The following is an 18,447-nucleotide window of genomic DNA, read 5'->3' as shown; positions in this document are numbered from 1 at the left end:
TTCTCTGAACAAACATAACAAGGAAAGAAGGAATCTGGGAATATTAAGAAGGAAGAAAAACCTCTTAGACAAAAATATGGGTAAATAAAAAAGACTTTCCTTCTACTCTTGGGTCTTCTAAATTATGTTTGACAGTTAAAGCAAAAATTATAATACCATCTGATATCATAAATGTATGTGGAGAAAATATTTAAGATAATTTTATGTAAATAGTAGAGGGCAAAGGAAGGTAAGGTTTCAATAAGTCATACCTTATCTTATTGTACTTTGTTTTATTGTGCTTCACAGATACTGCGTCTTTTACAAATTGAAGGTTTGTGGCAAACCTGCATTAGTAAGTCTGTTGGTGCATTTCAATACGGAAAGCTTAGATGATGGTTAGCTTTTTTAGCAATCAAGTATTTTTAAATTAAGTTATATATTATTGTTTTAAGACATAATGCTATCACACTTAATAGACTACAGTATAGTGTAAACATAACTTTTATTTGCACTGGGAAATAAAAAAATTTGTGTGATTCACTTTATTGCAATATTCACTTTATTGTAGTAGTCTGAAACTGAACCAGCAATATCTCTGAGGTATGCTGTACTTTACTTGAATTGGTAAATGATGACACCAGAAACTGCAGTAAGTTATGTGTATATATAATGTAATAGCTAGAGCAGCCACAAAAAGCTATACAAGAGATATATTCAGAAATATTACAGGTAAATCAAAGTGGAGTTCTAAAAATTGTTCAAATAACCAATAGGAAGGCAGGAAAAAAAGAAAACGGAAAGGAGAAACAGAACAAACAGAAAACAAAAAATGAAATGGCAACATTAAATCTTAACATATCAATAATTGCATTGACTATAGATGGTCTAAATATACCATTTAAAAGAGATTGACAGTGGATTAATAAACATGACCCAATTATATGCTGCCTGCCAGAAACTCACTTCAAGCATAATGGTATAGGTAGGTTGAAAGATAAATAATAGAAAGAGATAAATCATGAAAATAGTAATCAGTGAAAAGCAGTATCTGACTGACATTTATAAAACACACCACCCAAACAAGAGTAGAATACACATTCTTTTCAAGTGCCTACAGAATCTTCAACAAGATAGATTGTATCCTGGGACATAAAACAAACCTCAAAAACTTTAAATAATTGAAATGATATAGAGGGTATTCTCTGATCACAATGGAATCAAACTAGAAATTAGTATCAGTAAGATAATGGGAAAATAGCCAAACACTTGGAAACTAAACAACACATTCTGAATAATCCATGGGTCATAGAGGAAGTCTCATGGGAAATAAAAATTTACACTGAACTGAATGAAAATGAAAACACAATATATTGCTGTTTTTGGTATACAGTTAAAGCAGTGCTGACAGGGAAATTTATAGCACTTAATGTACATATTAGAAAAGAAAAGTCTCAAATCAATAATCCAGGGTCCTACTTCAAGAAACTAAAAAAAGAGGAACAAAATAAGCTTAAAATAAGCAGAAGAAAGGAAGTAACCAACATAGAAATCAATGAAATTGAAAGCAGAAAAACTATTATAGAGAAAATCAATGAAACAAAGAAGAGCTGGTTGTTTGAAAAGACCAATAAAACCCTCTAGCAAGACTGAAAAAGAAAGGGAAGACAAATTACCAATATCAAAATGAAACAGAGGGTATCACTTCAGTCCTTGCAGAATTCAAAAGGATAGTAGGAGAATACTACATACATAAATTTGACAGCTTGGCTGAAATGAACCAATTCCTCAAAAAGCACAAATGACCATAACCTTCCCAGTATGAAACAGGTAATTTGAATAGCTCTTTAATTATTAAGGAAACAGAATTTATAATTACAGACTCAAAAAACAAACAAACAAACAAACAAAAAACCACACATACGCACACAGGAAGAAAGAAAAAAAAATCTCCATACCCACATGGTTTCACTAGTGAATTCTACCAAACATTTAAAAAAAGAATTAACATTAATTTTATACAATTTATTCCAGAAAATAGAAAAGGAGGGAAAGTGTCTTAATTCATTTTATGAGGTTAGTACTACTGTGATAGCAACACTAGACAAAGAACACACACACACAAAACAAACCAGTGCCTCTTATCAATATGTATGCAAAGCTTCTTAATAAAATGCTAACAGATGAAATTTAACAATATATAAAAAGAATTATCCACCAGGACCAAGTGGAATTTGTTCCAGGGATGCAAACCAGGTTCAGTATTCAAAAATCAATGTAATCCACTGTATTAGAGCTTGAAGAAGACAAATCACATGATTACATCAGTCAACACAGAAGTAGTATTGATCAAAATCCAATACCCATTCCATTTTTAAAACTCTTAGAAAAATAGGAATAGAAGGGAATTACTTCAACTTGGTAAAGAACATTGTGCCAGTTTGAATATGTTTTGTCCCCCAAATGCCATTACTTTGATGTAATCTTGTGTGGGCAGATGTTATCAGTGTTGATTAGATTGTAATTCTTTGAGTGTTTCTGTGGAGATGTGCCCCACCCAGCTGTGGGTGATGACTCTGATTGGATAATTTCCATGGAGGTGTTGCTCCGCCCATTTGGAGTGGGTCTGAGTTGAGTCACTGGAGCCATATAAATGAGCTGATGGACAGGGGGAACTCAGTGCAGCTGAGAGTGAACTTTTGAGAGAGGAGCTACAGCCAAGAGGGACACTTGAAAGAAAGCAAAGGAGCTGCAGATGAGAGAGTTTGAAGACGGCCGTTGAAAGCAGACTCTTGCTCTGGACCTGAGAGAGGACAAATATTCCAAGTGCAACTAAGAGTGACATTTTTGAGAAACTTCAGCCTAGAGAGGAACGTCCTGGGAGAAAGCCGTTTTGAAACCAGAACTTGGGAGCGGATGCCAGCCACATGCCTTCCCAGCTAACAGAGGTTTTCTGGACACCATTGGCCATCCTCCAGTGAAGGTACCTGATTACTGATGTGTTACCTTGGACACTTTATGGCCTTAAGACTGTAACTGTGTAACCAAATAAACTCTCTTTTGTAAAAGCCAATCCATCTCTGGTGTTTTGCATTCTGGCAGATTAGCAAAGTAAAATAAACATCTACAAAAAAAAAATTGCTAACATTATACTTAATGGTTAAAGCCTGAATACTTTACTCCTAAGATAGGAAAGAAGGCAATGGTGTCCCTTTTCACTGCTCTTATTCAGCAGAGTAGTGGAAGTTCTAGCTGCCATAATAAGACAAGACAAGGAAATAAAAGGCATACTGATTGGAAAGGTAGAAATAAAACTGCCACTGTTTGTAGATGATGTGATTGTCTGTGGAGAAAGTCTCTTTGTTCTACTCTTAGAACTAGAAAAGGAGGTCAGTGAAATCACAGGATACAAGGTCAGCATAGAAATCAATCCATTTGTATATACTAACAATGAAAATGTGGAAAGAAAATTAAAAACACAATACCATTTATAATCACCCCCCCCAAAAAAAAAAGATGAAGGTATATACTTATCAAAACATGTTCAGGATCTGTACTAAAAATTACAGAATACTGACGAAAGCAATCAGAGAAGACCTATGTAAATGGAGAGACTGTATTCCTGGATTGGAAGACTCAACAGGGTAAAGATGTCCTTTCTTCCCAGACTGATCTATTCGTTTAATGAAATTCTTGTCAAAATCCCAGCAAGATTTTTTATAAACATAGATAAGCTAATTGTAAAATTTGTATGGATAGGTGCAGGCATTCGAACGTCTAAAACAATCTTGACAAAGAAAAATTAAATGTGAGTCACCACTCTACCCGATTACCTGGCATTAAGGCATGTTAAATAGCTAAAGTAATCAAGACTGTGATATTTACTGAGGGGCAGACACATAGACTAATGCAACTGAGTTGAGAACCCAGGTATAGACCCACACAAATATGCCCAACTGATTTTTGACAAAGATACAAAAGCAATTCAATGGAGTATGAACATAGCCTTTCAAAAGTGGTGCTGTAGTAATTGGATATCCATGGGCAGTAAAATGAATGTCAACCTAATCCTTATACTTTATACAAAAATTACCTCAAAATGGATCATGCATCAACTCCAATGTAAAACATAAAACTATAAAATCTCTAGGAACAAACAAAGGAGAAAATCTAGGGCAGGGCAAAGAGTTCTTAGACTTGAAACCGAAAAGCAGAATTCACCAAAGGATGCATCAATAAATTGGACCGCATCAAAATTAAAATCTGTTCTATGAAAGCCCAGGTGAAGAGAATAAAATGATAAGCTACAGACTGGGAGAAAATATTTGCATTCTGTATATGTGACAAGGACTAGTATCTAGAATATATAAAGAATTCTCAACAGTGAAAAACAAAACAAGAAATCCAATTAGAAAATGGGGAAAGACATGGTCAGACATTTCACCAAAGAAGATATGCAAATGGAAAATTAGCACATGAAAAGAAACTCAACATCATTAGCCTATCAGGGAAATTAAAATTAAAATTGCAATGAGATACCCCTACACACCTATCAGAATGGATGAAATAAAAAATAGTGACAATACCAGAGCTGGCAAAGATGCAGAAAAATTGAACCTCTCAAACAGTACTGCTGGGAATGTAAAATGGTACAGCCAGTCTGGAAAACAGTTTGGCAGTTTCTTATAAAACTAAACATGCATCTACCATATGACTCCACAATTACATTGTTGCACATTCGTCTCAGAGAAGTAAGAGGTTAGATTCATACAAAGACCAATACATGAATGTTTTTTAGCAGCTTTGTTTGTAATAGCTGAATAGTGAATTAGACTAGATGTCCTTAAATAGGTGAATGGTTAAACAAACTGTGGTACATACTGTGATGGTTAGGTTCATGTGTCAACTTGGCCAGGTGATAGTACCCAGCTGTCTGGTCAAGCAAACACTGGCCTAACAATTGCTGTGAGGATGTTTGTGGCTGGTTAATAAACCAACAGGCTGGTTTATTAACTCATCAGTAAATTGACTGCAGCTGTGACTGATGACTCACCAAAGGGCATGTCTTCCACAATGAGAGAATGCAATTGGCTGGATTTAATCCAATTAATCAGTTGAAGACTTATAAGTGAGATAGATAGAGGACCTTCACTTCTTCTTCGGCTGCCCAGTGAAGTGTTTCCTTAGCAGTTCGTCGAAGTTGCCGGTTCGTTTCCTGAGGAGTTCATCGGACGTATTCCTTGGAGTTGACAGTTTGCTGACTGCTCTACAGAATTTGGACTCGTGCATACCCACAGTTGCATGAGTCACTTTTATAGATTTTATAGTCATAGACACCTCTCATTGATTCTGTTTCCCTAGAGAACACTAACTAACACACATACCTGCAATAGAATACTACTTAGCAGTAAATGAGAAGAAACTATTGATACATGCAACAACTTGGATGAATTTCCAGGGAATTATGTTGAGTGAAAAAAGCCAATTCTAAAAGGTTACATACAGTATAATCCCATTTATATAACATTTCTGAAATAACAAAATTTTTAAAATGGAGTATACAGATTAGTGTTGCCAGTAGTTATTAAGCCTAGGGAAAAGGGGACTGTAGTTATACAAGGGTAATAGGAGTGATCCTAATGGTGATGGAACTGTTCTATATCATGACTGTGGCAGTTGATGCATGAAATCTGGTAAAATTGTATAAACACAAATACACCCACAAATGAGTACAAGCAAAACGGGAAATATAAATAAGATCAGTGGGTTGTATCAATGTCAATGTTCTGTTTGTGGTTTTGTACTATAGTTTTGCAAAATGTTACCAGTGGGGGTTGCATGAGAATTTACCAGTATCTAAATAAAAATTTCAATTAGCAAACTATAAAACTATAAATGACCTTTACTTAAATATTATTTTGAAACTATTAAATGACACAATAGCAAAGAGAACCAAAGAGTGCATTAAAAGACAAGGATACTCATGATCACCTTTACTGTTCCACATTGCCCTGGAGTTACTGCCCAATTTAATTAGACAAGAGAAAGAAGTTGTAGGTATATAAAAATCAGAAAGGAGATAAAAATTTTGTTTGGAGATGATATGATTTTGCTCATACGATTGGGAAAACTCAGAGAACCAGATGAAAAATTACTGAATGACTGCAAAGAGTAAGAGGATATAGTAAGTTCCAAAAGTAATAAACAGAAATAAGTAGCTTTCTTATTTCTGAATAACCAGTAGAAGATGTAATGAAAGTGAAGAACCTGTTTATAATTGTGACACAAATAAAAAATACCTAGGAATAAACTTAGCAGAAATGTGTAGGAATTATATGAGACTACTTTAAACACAAAGGAAAATTTGAACAAATGGAAAGACATGCCATGTTTGTGAATACTAATTGTGGTAATTAGACATTAATTGTGAAAATGGCCAAAGTTATTCACTACTTCCTGTATTGACACCCGTTACAATGTACCTTTGTAACTCTTTCCATTGAGGTGGAAGCCATTCACTCTTTGAATTTGGGCAGATCTATGACTTGCATTGGCCGATGGAATGTGAAAGTGACATTGTGCCGATTCCAAGCTTAGACCTCAGAAGGCCTTGTGTGCTTTCACTGTCTCTTGGATCCATATTTAGGTACCGTGTGTACAAGCCTTGGTTAGTCCGTTGGAAGATAGAAGACTATAGAAAAGAGCTTTCTCTCGCTGAGGCCGTCCCAGACCAGTGAAGTCTCCAGTTTACCCACCAGCTAACTGCAGGTGCATGAGCAAGCCCAATTTAGATCTGCTGAGATCAGAAGAACTGTGTGGATGAGTACAACCTACATTGTCCACCTGCATAATCATGAGCTAAATAATGGTGGTTGTTTTAAGATATAGAGTTTTGAGGTTTGTTATGCAACAGTAGCTAACTGATATGGGAAGACTCAATATCCTAACGCTATCAGTTCTCCCTTGTTAATTTACAAATGTAACACTATCCCAATAAAGATACCAAAGTTTTTGTATTTTTGTATTTTCTATAATTAGATAAACTGATTGTCAAATTCATAGGTAAAAATAAATTAGATAGAAAAGAAAGAAAATTCTAAAGAAGATGAGTAGGGACACTGTTTACACATATTAAAACTTGTATCCAGAATATATGAAGAACTCTTACAACTCAAAACTAAGAGAAACAACCAATAAAAACATGGGCAAAAGATTTGGAGAAATACTTCACAGAAGATATGTGAATGGTCAATAGCTCATGAAAGGATTCTCAATGTAATTAGTGACCAGGAAAATACAAATAGATGCCACAGTGAGAAACCAGTACCCATTTGAATGGTTAAAATTGAGAAGACTGACAGTGTTAAATGCTGGAACTCCACATTGCTGGTGGGAATGTATAATGGTACAGTCACTTTGCAAAACAGGATGACAATTTGTTAAAAAGTTAAACATGTATCTAGTGTACAACCCAGAACTTCCACTCCTGGGTATCTGAGAGAAATGAAGGATATATCTTTCATAGCAGCTTTATTCACAATAGCCCAAAACTGTAGAAAACCTAAGTTGCCATCAATAGGTGAATGGATAAACAAATCATGGTATATTTATAAAACAGAACACTACTCAGCAATAAAAATGAACAAATTACTGATACATGCAACAATGTGGATCAATCTCAAAATCGTTAATACTGAGTGGAAGCAGCAGACACAAGGTTATATATGATACAATTTCATTTATATAAAATTCAAGAAAATGCAAGCTAACCTGTAGTGACAAAAAGCATATCACAAACATCTTCTTGAACAAAAGGGGGATGTGAATGGAAATGAAATAAACTTCAGTGGCAGAGAGATTCCAAAAGGAGCCGAGCGGTCACTCTGGTGGGCACTCTTACGCACAATATAGACAACCCTTTTTAGGTTCTAATGAATAGGGGTAGCTGATGGTGGATACCTGAAACTATCAAACTACAACCCAGAACCCATGAATCTTGAAGACAATTGTATAAAAATGTAGCTTATGAGGGGTGACAATGGGATTGGGAAAGCCATAAGAATCACACTCCCCTTTGTCTAGTTTATGGATGGATGAGTAGAAAAATAGGTGAAGGAAACAAACAAACAGACAGACAAAGGCACCCAGTGTTCTTTTTTACTTTAAATGCTCTTTTTCACTCTAATTATTATTATTGTTATTTTTGTGTGTGTGGTAATGAAGGTGTCAGGGATTGATTTTGGTGATGAATGTACAACTATGTAATGGTACTGTGAACAGTCGAATGTACGATTTGTTTTGTATGACTGCGTGGTATGTGAATATATCTTAATAAAATGAATATTTAAAAAAAAAAAGCATATCAGTGTTTGGGGCCAGGTGTAGAGGGAGGCATGAAGAATCTTTTGGGGGAGATAAAAATGTTCTGTATCTTGTTTGTAGTGGTGGCTTCACAGGTGAATACATGTATCAGAACTCATTGAAGTGTGCACCTTAAATGAATGTAGTTTATTGTATGTCAGTTATAACTCAATATAGGTGATCTTAGAAATCCAGAAATTTTAGTTACAAATTGTACTGCAAGCACAGGAATTTGGGCACTCTCATATACTGCAGGTGTGAGTGTGAACTGTTCAACTCCGTGCAGCTTGACAATATCTGTCAAAATTACAAATGCTTGTTTCCTTTGATTCTGCAATTCTACTTTCAGGAATTTATCCTCCTTCCACACTTGTTAAATGATTTATTTATAAGACTATCAATTGCAGCATTGTTTGTAACAACAACTAAATGTCCACCAATAAGGAAGTGGTTAAATAGATTTTGGTAAATCCCTGCAATGAAATGACAAAGAATGAGGAGTTCTTTGTGTACTGACACAGAATGACCTCAGAGACACCTTAAATGACAAAAGCAAGGGGTCTGACTGTATACTACACTGGAAAGGAAGTAAGAAAGAGTCTATGTATTCATGTTTGCCTATATGTACATACAAAGTGTCTGGAAAGATACACGATGAATTAATAATAGTGGTTATCTTTTGGGGGAACAGGAGAAAGGGGGAGAGGGACACTCTTCACTAGATACTTAAAATTTTTTATTTTAAAAATTGAAATTTTAGAATTAAAATAGAGAATAGAAGTAGGAGTGGTGGCTGCTTAAAGAGAAAGTAAAGAATGTCCCAGGTTGCTTTGTTGTAAAGAATGCTATGGAAAAAGAATCAGAAGATACTGAAAGTATTAGATGGCAGAGATTTTCCACAGACAAGATATTTATTACATTTAGATGAAATAATCTTTTGTTTTGCTTCTTTTAAAAATTATATTTGGCATAGTACAGTGTTTCTTGGAATTAGTGGTGGTTAAGCAGTGATCACAAACTGCTTTACATTAGAACAACAACAACAACAACAAGCAATGGTCACATTTCCCCAGTCCGTACTCAGTAGTAGTCAACAGAATCTCTCTGATAGGACCCTGGATCAGAATCTACTTGGTTATTCTGAGTGGGTCCTGGCATCTGTCGTTTTCCAAAGTTCTACAAGTGAGTTTGGTCAATACCGCTGGAAAGAAATTATTGTAGCAACTGGTTCCTCAGGTATGGCTGCACCAGATGTTGTGTGTGATCTGTCAGGATAGAAGCTGCAGTGTCAGGATGACAGTCAGAGCACAGGTGTCCTGGGCTGCTTGCCCATATTCACGTTTCTCCCTGAGCTGGGCTTACCACGAGTTGCCTCACTCTCTTGGATTTAAAAAGCACTTCCTTGGCTGGGAATGGAGGAAAAGAGTCACCCTGTGTGATGACAAAGCTTCCTGGTGTGAAGTAATGGGAAAATGTTTATTAATCATTTGATCATGGTTAAACCTTAACAATTTTAATCAATTAAAAGTTTGGGTAAAAGAAATGAAACGTGTGGAAATTTTATAAACAGCAATAAAATAATCCCTGTATCATCCTAGTTATTTCTGTAAGATTTAACCTTCTGGATAAACCTTATCTCTAAGAGGACTAAGAAACAAAGCAAGAATACATAAGCTAGAGATTGAATTTTTGGTTCTCCTTGTTGCGTAGTGTACATAGAGAACAATTATTACTTCCTGTCAGTTTATTCAGAAAGAGTATCTTAAAATAAAGAACTTGGTTGGGGACTGTTGGAGCTACTTCACCAGGGAAGCACATAATTAAAGTAACCGGCGTCCTGAGTGGAATCCCAGAGGCCACCCTGGAGTGAAGCGGGCAGTCCTGGACCAGTGAGGTTGTAGGGGAAATTGAGAGTGAGGCAGTGACTCTAAGACGTTCTGTGAAGAGATTAATATGCCATCAAGTGCATGGTTTCTGTTTAAAGAAAGTAGAAGACATCTTTGTATTTAAGTTGGTTTTTTTCCTGAAAATATATTCTAGCAATTGTTCTAGATGGCCAGCTGTGGTTATTCATTTTGGAAACTCTGGTGGTTACTAATTCGTATTGGCTATACCCAGTGTTAGAGACACTAGCTTTATATGAAATGCTGTGAAGAAATGGCATGTCTTTTTACAGGTTTGGAATTCTTAAAGGCCAAATAACTAATGCTTGGCTCTTTATCTGCCTCATGTGAGCATTTATCATAACCTCATTAGTCCGGTAGTTCAGATTTGATATGCAGGCTGTGTCTCAAGAGAAAGGAGGACAATTTCACACAGTCGATTTGAAATCTTACCTACCTGTTTTGAATGTGAAACATTTTCTCTGGTGGCCCTAGTTTAGATTCCCTTTAGGTGTAAGTAGAGGAAAGTAACTTGAACAGTGTGTTTTTATAGGATGGTATTTAAAGTTCGGCTCTTGGCCACCTCCAAATGGAACGGTAGAACATACTGCTTTGGGATATTCAAGTCAAGAGTATCTAAAATAGCTTCTAATATATAGCTTTTTTAAACTAAAGAAAATCATAGCATGACAGAGAAAAAATTTAAATTATACTTGGAAATTTTAGAACTAGGGAAAGAGTTCTTTACCATCCATCTTTTGATGTTAGATAATAAAAAAGGAAGAGGAAATAGGGACTCAGTCGTTGGCAGTTTGTTTACTTCACATTCTTTTCTCTTTTCTCTTAGTTGGCTTTTGAAACAATGAGTGTTATATCTGTGGTCACTAACTGTGCTCTGATTGGAATGTCACCACAAGTGAATGCAGTCTTTCCAGAGTCAAAAGTGGACCTCATTTTGATTGTGGTGGCAGTTGAGGTAAGTGAAAATGTAAACCTGTTTAGAGTCCACATCAGATACTGCTGTTACCTAAAGTAGGGATGTCCCTGGCTGTTGATGACTAGCAATTTAACCACATGCATTTACTGGTAAGAAAGCAAAACAGTTCAGGTAATTGGAAGACATGAGGATTAAGGCTGTGCTTTCCTGGATGTTACGCAGGCCTGAAAAACAGTTACCATGATGCCAACAGGAAGATGCCTTTTTCCAGGCATTGTGCAATCCTGGTCAGTGCTATGTAGATAAATTGTATTTGAAATACTATTCTATAGATTTAGTAGGGATTTTTTTTTTTTTTTTTTTTTTTTTTTTTTGGTCTGTTTCAGGGAAATGCCATTTGTACCTTCTTAAGCAAAGAAGTCCTAAAAAATACTTTTTGATAATGTTTTGTTTAAGTTTCATTTGCTACAGCTATGAAATTCATTGTGAAACGCCCTAAAGCTCTACAATATTATGTGCAGGAAAACACATAATTTCTTATACAAAGTGCAAGTCGTGTGTGCACTTTTTAGGTTTTCATTTTGTTTACCTTGTTTCTGAATATGGATTACTGTAACATCTTGAAAATTATGCACTGACTACTTATAAATGGAAGATTTTGCAGGAATGTTTTGTTGCTAATGATTAGTTGTTTTGTTGCTAGTGATTATACTTGTCAGGAATATTGTGACCTTTCATTTTAAATATTTTAAGTATAGAACAGTTGAAGTAGAAATTTATTGAAGCAGAATTTGGTAGTATCATGGCATCACATTTTTAATCAAATGTTTTGCCACAGTTGATTGAGTCACATCTCCATGGAAACACTCAATCAAAAGATTCCAACCTAATCAACACTAATATATCTGCTCCCCTACAAGATTGCATTAAACAGTATGGCTTTTCAGGGGACATAATATGTCCAAACTGGCATACCCCCCCAAACACAGCTTCTGAGCAATGCTGGATAAGTTAAAATCTGCCCAATGCTTGACTTTGCCTTCACTTTCTCTAGATTTGTGACTGGCTCAGTCTTTCTTCCTTTATATTATTGCCATTGATTAGGATAATGCTTTCTTTTGTATTTAGTGATGTCTTCATCAGATTTGCAGAACCTGGTTTTAATTGTTTAATTTGGGAGATTTACTGACCCATAGGATTATTCTGCACATGGCTGATCTCATTTGTTGCAGGTTGATTTTTTTATGCAATTTCATTGTGATATATTCACATACCATACACTCATCCAAAGTCTACAGTCAAGTTCACAGTATCATCATATAGTTGTGCACTTATCACTACAATCAATTTTTTTTAACATTTTCAATACTCTAAGAAATAAAAATAAAATTAAGAATAAAAATTAAAATAAAAGTAAAAAAATACACCCTAAAGAACTCATATGTGCTCCTCTCCCCCAATTATTCATTTACTTTTTGTCCCCCTTTTTTCTTCTCATCTGTCGATACAACAGATAAAGGGAGTGTGGGCCACAAGGTTTTCATAATCACACGGTCATCCCATATAAGCTATATAATTACATGATCGTCTTCAAGAATCAAGGCTATCAGGATGCAGTCCAACAGTTTCAGGTATTTCCTTCTAGCTACACTAATACACTGAAAACTAAAAAGGGATGTTTATATAATGCATAAGAATACCTTCTAGAATGACCTTTCAACTCCATTTGAAATCTCTCAGCCACAGAAACTTTATTTTGTTTCATTTCTCTTCCCCCTTTTGGTCCAAGAAGGCTTTCCAATCCCATGATGCCAGGTCCAGGCTCATCCCCAGGAGTCACGTCCCACATTTCCAGGGAGATTTACACCCCTGGGAATCATGTCCCATGTAGAGGGGAGGGCAGTGAATTTACCTGCAGTGTTGGCTTACAGAGCGGGGCCACATCTGAGCAACAAAAGAGTTCTCTGGGGGTGACTCATAGGCATCATTATAAGTAGGCTTAGCCTCTCCTTTGTAGTAATCAGCTCCATAAGGGCAAGCCCCAAGATCATAGAATTGGCCTACTACAATGTTAGTCTCCAGTGCTTGTGAGAATATCAGGAATTCCTCAGATGGAGAAATTTAATATTTCCAATTTTTCCCCAATCCTTTAAGGGGCTTTGCAAATACTTTTTATTCTCTGCCCAAATTACACTGGGATGTATTGGGATTTCATATTAACCTGTACAAACCAACCATATCTCACCCTGTATTCAAGGGTCCATGTAGTTAAGGTGTTTGAGTAAACTGACCGTAGTAGTTACATTATATAGCATGCCACCGAAAATGCAGATTTTCCACCAAATAAACATCTCTTCCTTTGGTCTCACACAGAAGCTGAAGTTTTAAAACACAGTCAATATCATTCTTTTCCCGTTAGTCCAGTTTACGTTTGTCCTAACCAAGTCCATTTTGTTCATATCTCTAATTAAAGTCTGGTCTCTTTTTCAGCTTCTTTAACATTTGTTGTATGGGGTAATGCTGACATTCATAGCTGCCAAACTCTGGCTCTGAGTCTCAGGTGTCACACAAATACCTGAAATTCCAGGGACTGACCAGGTTATACACAAACAGGTCATCATCTCAGAATTTAGAAATAACCATTACAACTCATGAATAGATGTGACTGCTGTAAGAGCTTACAATCTAGGAACCTTTACCATAAGCCTTCCCCTGATAACCTGTGCGCCCAGATTCAATTCTCAGTGTTTGCACATTATAGTTAGTCCATATTAGTGAGGCGTTATAATGTTTGCCTTTTCGATTCTGGCTTATTTCACTTAACATACTGTCCTTGAGTTCCGTTCATCTAGTTGCATACCTCACAACTTCATTTTTCTTGCCACTGCTCAATATTCTATTGTATGTATACACCACAGTTCACCATTCCATTTATCGGTTGATGTACCCTTAGGTCACCTCCACGTGCTGTGAATTGTGAATACTGCTGTCATAAACACCAGTGTGCAAAGTCCATTCATGTCCCTGCTCTCAATTCTTCCAAGTACATACCTAATAATGGGGTTGCAGGACCATATGGCAACCCCATAGTTAGCTTCCAGTGGAACCACCACACTGCCCTCCAGATGGGCTGCCTCATTCTACTTCCCACCAACAGTGAATAGGTACATCCCTCTCTCCACATTTTCTCCATCACTTGTATCCCTCTATTTTTTAAACAGTTTTATTCACACACCATACAATCCATTCTAAGTAAACAATCAATGATTTCTGGTATAATCACATAATTATGCATTCATCACCACAATCTATATGAGGACATTTCCATTTCTTCTGCAAAGAAAGAGGAAAAGGAGAAAAAAAATGAAGAATAAAAATATAAAAGATAGAAGAAAAATAAAAATAAAATACAATGAAGAGGTCAGATAACACCACCACCACCAAGAATCACGTATCACTCCCTTACATTCCCCTCTTATAGACATTTATCTTTGGTATATTGCCTTTGTTACAATTAATGGAAGCGTTTTACAATGTTACCATTAGCTATAGGCTCTAGTTTGAATCATTTGTATTTTTTCCCCTACACCATCCAATTTTCAACAAACCTTACAATGTTGACATTCATTTGTTCTCCCTCTTTTAAAAACATTCTTATATTTGTACATTTAGTCACCATCATTGACCACTCTAGGTTTTGCCAAGTTATACAGTCTCAGTTTTTATCTTCTTTCCTTCTGGTGTCACACATGCCCCTAGCCTTCCACTTTCAACTGTAATCACACTCATCTTTGTTCAGAGTACTTATAGTATTGGGCTACCATCACACAGTATTATGCTATCTATCTCTGGATCTGTACAGTCAATCCTGTTGAACCTTATGTACTCCTTCAGCATCAAATGCCCATTTTCTAACTTCTTTCTATCTCCTGACAACCTGTGTTCTCAACTTTAACTCTCAAATTACACTCATCAATGTTAGTACATATTAATGAGTCCATAGAGTATCCATCCTTTTGTTTTTGGCTAATTTCACTCAATGTAATGTGTACTGTCTACCATTTTGTCTTTTGGATTTTATATTCATATCTTATTTTTAGTTTTTTGTCCCTCTCTCTCTCTTTTTATCCTTACTGATAGTATTCATTTATACTCTCTTCTCTGAACCTCTCTCTCCTGTCTTTTCTTATCTGCCTGTAGTGCTCCCTTCAGCATTTCTTGTAGAGCAGATATCTTGTTCACAAACTCTCTCAGTGTCTGTCTGAAAATATTTTAAACTTTCCTTCATTTTTGATATAGAATTCTTGGTTGGCAGTTTTTCTCTTTCGTTGTCTTAAATATATCCTTCTTGCCTCCATAGTTTCTACTGAGAAATGCACATATAGTCTTACCGAGCTTCCTTTGTATATGATGGGTCACTTTTCTCTTGCTGCTTTTAAATTCTCTCTTTGTCTTTGATGTTTGATAATCTGATTATTTTTATGTGTCTTGGAGGAGGTCTATTCAGATCTATTCTGTTTGGGGTATGCTGTACTTCTTGGATCTTCAATTTTATGTCTTTCCTGAGAGATGAGAAAATTTCAGTGATTATGTCCTCCATTATTCCTTCTGCCCCTTTTCCCTTCTCTTCTCCTTCTGGAACACCCATGACATGTTTATTCGTGTGCTTCTTGTTGTCATTCAGTTCCCTGAGACCCTGCTCATATTTTTCCATTCTTTTCTTTATCTGTTCTTTTTTGGGTAGGATTTCAGATGCTCTGTCTTCTAGTTCCTGAATCCTTTCTTCTGCCTCTTGAAATCTGCTGTTGTATGTCTCCATTGTGTTTTTCATCTCTTCTGTTGTGCCTTTCATTCCCTGCCAATTGTTTTCTCAAACTTTCAAGTTCTTCCTTATGTTCACCCAATGTCTTCTTTATTTCCTTTGTCTCTTTTGCCATATCTTCTCTCAACTTGTTGATTTTATTTTTTGAATTGATTTAATATGTTTTTGAAGATCTTTAATTAATTGTTTTGTTGGTTTATTGCATTTCTAAGTTCTGCTTATAGAGTATAAAATGGCAATTGCTCATCCATTGCATTCCTTAAATTACAGTCAATCCACTGGTACAAAGAGTTAATAATATAGTGGTATGTGTGAAAAAAGTAATACCTTAAAATTATTTCAGCAACTGTAACTGGTGTACCACACCAGTAATAGGGGTCAGTAATAAGGGGAGAAAGGGATGCGGGGTGGTATGAGTTTTCTTTTTTTGTGTGTGTATCTATCTGATAAGTTTCTTTTTGGAGCAATGAAAATGATCTAAAATTGAGTGTGATGATTGCACAACTAAGTGATGATATTATGAGATGTTGATTGTATACTTTGGATGGGATATATGATAAGTGAATATATCTGAATAAATCTGCAAAAAAAATAGAAAAAGAAATTACAGTCAATCAATATTGAGACTGCTATGTATATATACTTAATTTGATGCTGTAAAAAGACATAGTGTTTCAGTTTTTGTTCTCAAGAACTCTGCTTCTTAATGTAGTTGAGAAGATGTACATATTTTACCTACATAGACATTCACATGCACACACCCACATACAGTATATAGTTAAATATTATTCTATTAAAGATGTAACTGGGCAGTATAAACGATATGCTAAATGAATGGTCTGTGGTATGGTTGCCGGAAGAGAGAGTCTGATTTTCATCCAAAGGCAGCAGACTCTTTGCTGCCTGAAATTTCTTTAGTGAGGTCTGGGGCCTCCATAGCATGTCTTGGGAAGGCCTGAATGTAGCTTTATCCTGATTTCCTGGAGCAGTTAAAAGGGCAGTTTCTTTCATGCTGGTAGAGACTTCTCACTTCGATTTCTGCCTCCATTGTAATCTACTCCTAGGATGTAAGTTAGGGGTACCTGGCAATCTGAGGGGTAGAGACAAAAGCACAGCAGTTAGCTGGCGTACAGTCTATTGTGACATAGAAGAAAGGTATTTTTCAGCCTAAAATTAATCCACATAGGCCAAAATGCCAGCAAGGTTTTAGGCTATTTTAGTACCTGCCAGACTTACACCCTAAAACAAGGAAATATTTGCTTTCTTTACCAAGGATAAATCTTGATAAGAGAAGAGTAATTATTTTGGTGTATATTTGTTTTAATATGCTTGAAGTGAGCTATGGCTACTTATTTTATGATATTTTTGTTGGGTTAACTATTGATCAAAAGCTGGGTTGTACTGGCTCAGATTGGCATCAAAATAAATCCTCTCTTTCTACCATTGTAATACATCTGAAAATGTTTGTTTTTACTTTATTGACTTCAGTGCATTTGAGAGGATCCTAGCTTTGGTTTCTAAATTGCAAATTTTGTGTCACAATAAAATCAGGCTAAGAGAAAGGATTAGAAGTAACCAAAAAAAAAAAAAAAAAAAATTAGTAAATTAACTAATTTGTTCTAGTGTTGCTGAGACCTGAGCTGAATGCCGTCTGGCCTTGTAATGAATCCAAAATGTTAAAAGTTTGCAAATAAATGAAGTAACACAAGTTTTTTTATTTATACCATATAAGTTCATAAAATCATGGTGAAATTCTAATTCAGAATGTTAAGAAAGGTTCATCAAAAACACCAATGGATCAAATTAACACATTTCTATTTATACGGTTTTCTCATTTGATCTGCTAATATCTTTTCTAAAATAAGGAAGCAAAATCTTAAAATTTTAACATAAATTCTGTTTCTTCCCCTATTTTTTTCTTAGAGTCTAGATAAAGTATTCATATTTATTGAGTTTAAAAAAATGTTTTGCCTACTAGCATATTTGATTAATAGCATGCTGTACTTTCATATGATCATTCCTGGCCACCAGAATAGTGGAAATTTCCTTAATTCAAAAAAGACATAATAAATAGGCCATAAATATATATATATATAAAGTAACTTTTTGTGTAAATTTTTAATGTCTTGATGGAAAAGTGAGTTAAGATATTTTAGCTAGAATACATTTATGTGATTAGAATTTGTTAGCAAAACAAATGTAGAAAATGTAACAATTTTATAAAGTTTATGTTGAGTGTTAGTGTTCTCCTAAGCTACATTTTTAATACAATTTTATTGAGATAATTGTCACACCATGTAATCCATCCAAAGAATACAATCAGTGGCTCACAGTATCATCATATAGTTGTGCATTCATCACCACAATCAATTTTTGAACATTTTCATTACTCCCCCCAAAAAATAAAAATAAGAATAAAAATAAAAAAAGAACACCTGAAACATCCATATCCCTTACCCGCCCCC

The 18,447-nt window shown here is 35.4% G+C and overlaps 1 protein-coding gene across 5 annotated transcripts in view; it reads left to right on the top strand.

Annotated features, from left to right (window-relative positions):
• ANO10 (anoctamin 10) overlaps positions 1 to 18,447 on the top strand; it is a 230,655-nt gene that overhangs the window by 62,377 nt on the left and 149,831 nt on the right. For all 5 annotated transcript variants that reach the window (XM_037848459.1, XM_037848469.1, XM_037848474.1 and 2 more), the window contains exon 11: positions 11,071 to 11,199. In XM_037848459.1, the coding sequence (XP_037704387.1) occupies positions 11,071 to 11,199 (129 nt within the window). The remainder of the gene's footprint in view (positions 1 to 11,070; positions 11,200 to 18,447) is intronic.

The sequence above is a fragment of the Choloepus didactylus genome, chromosome 1, assembly GCF_015220235.1.
Source record: "Choloepus didactylus isolate mChoDid1 chromosome 1, mChoDid1.pri, whole genome shotgun sequence".
NCBI lineage: Eukaryota > Metazoa > Chordata > Mammalia > Pilosa > Megalonychidae > Choloepus > Choloepus didactylus.
Note: the sequence above shows the minus strand (reverse complement) of the source record. Positions and strands in the feature narration are given on the sequence as shown.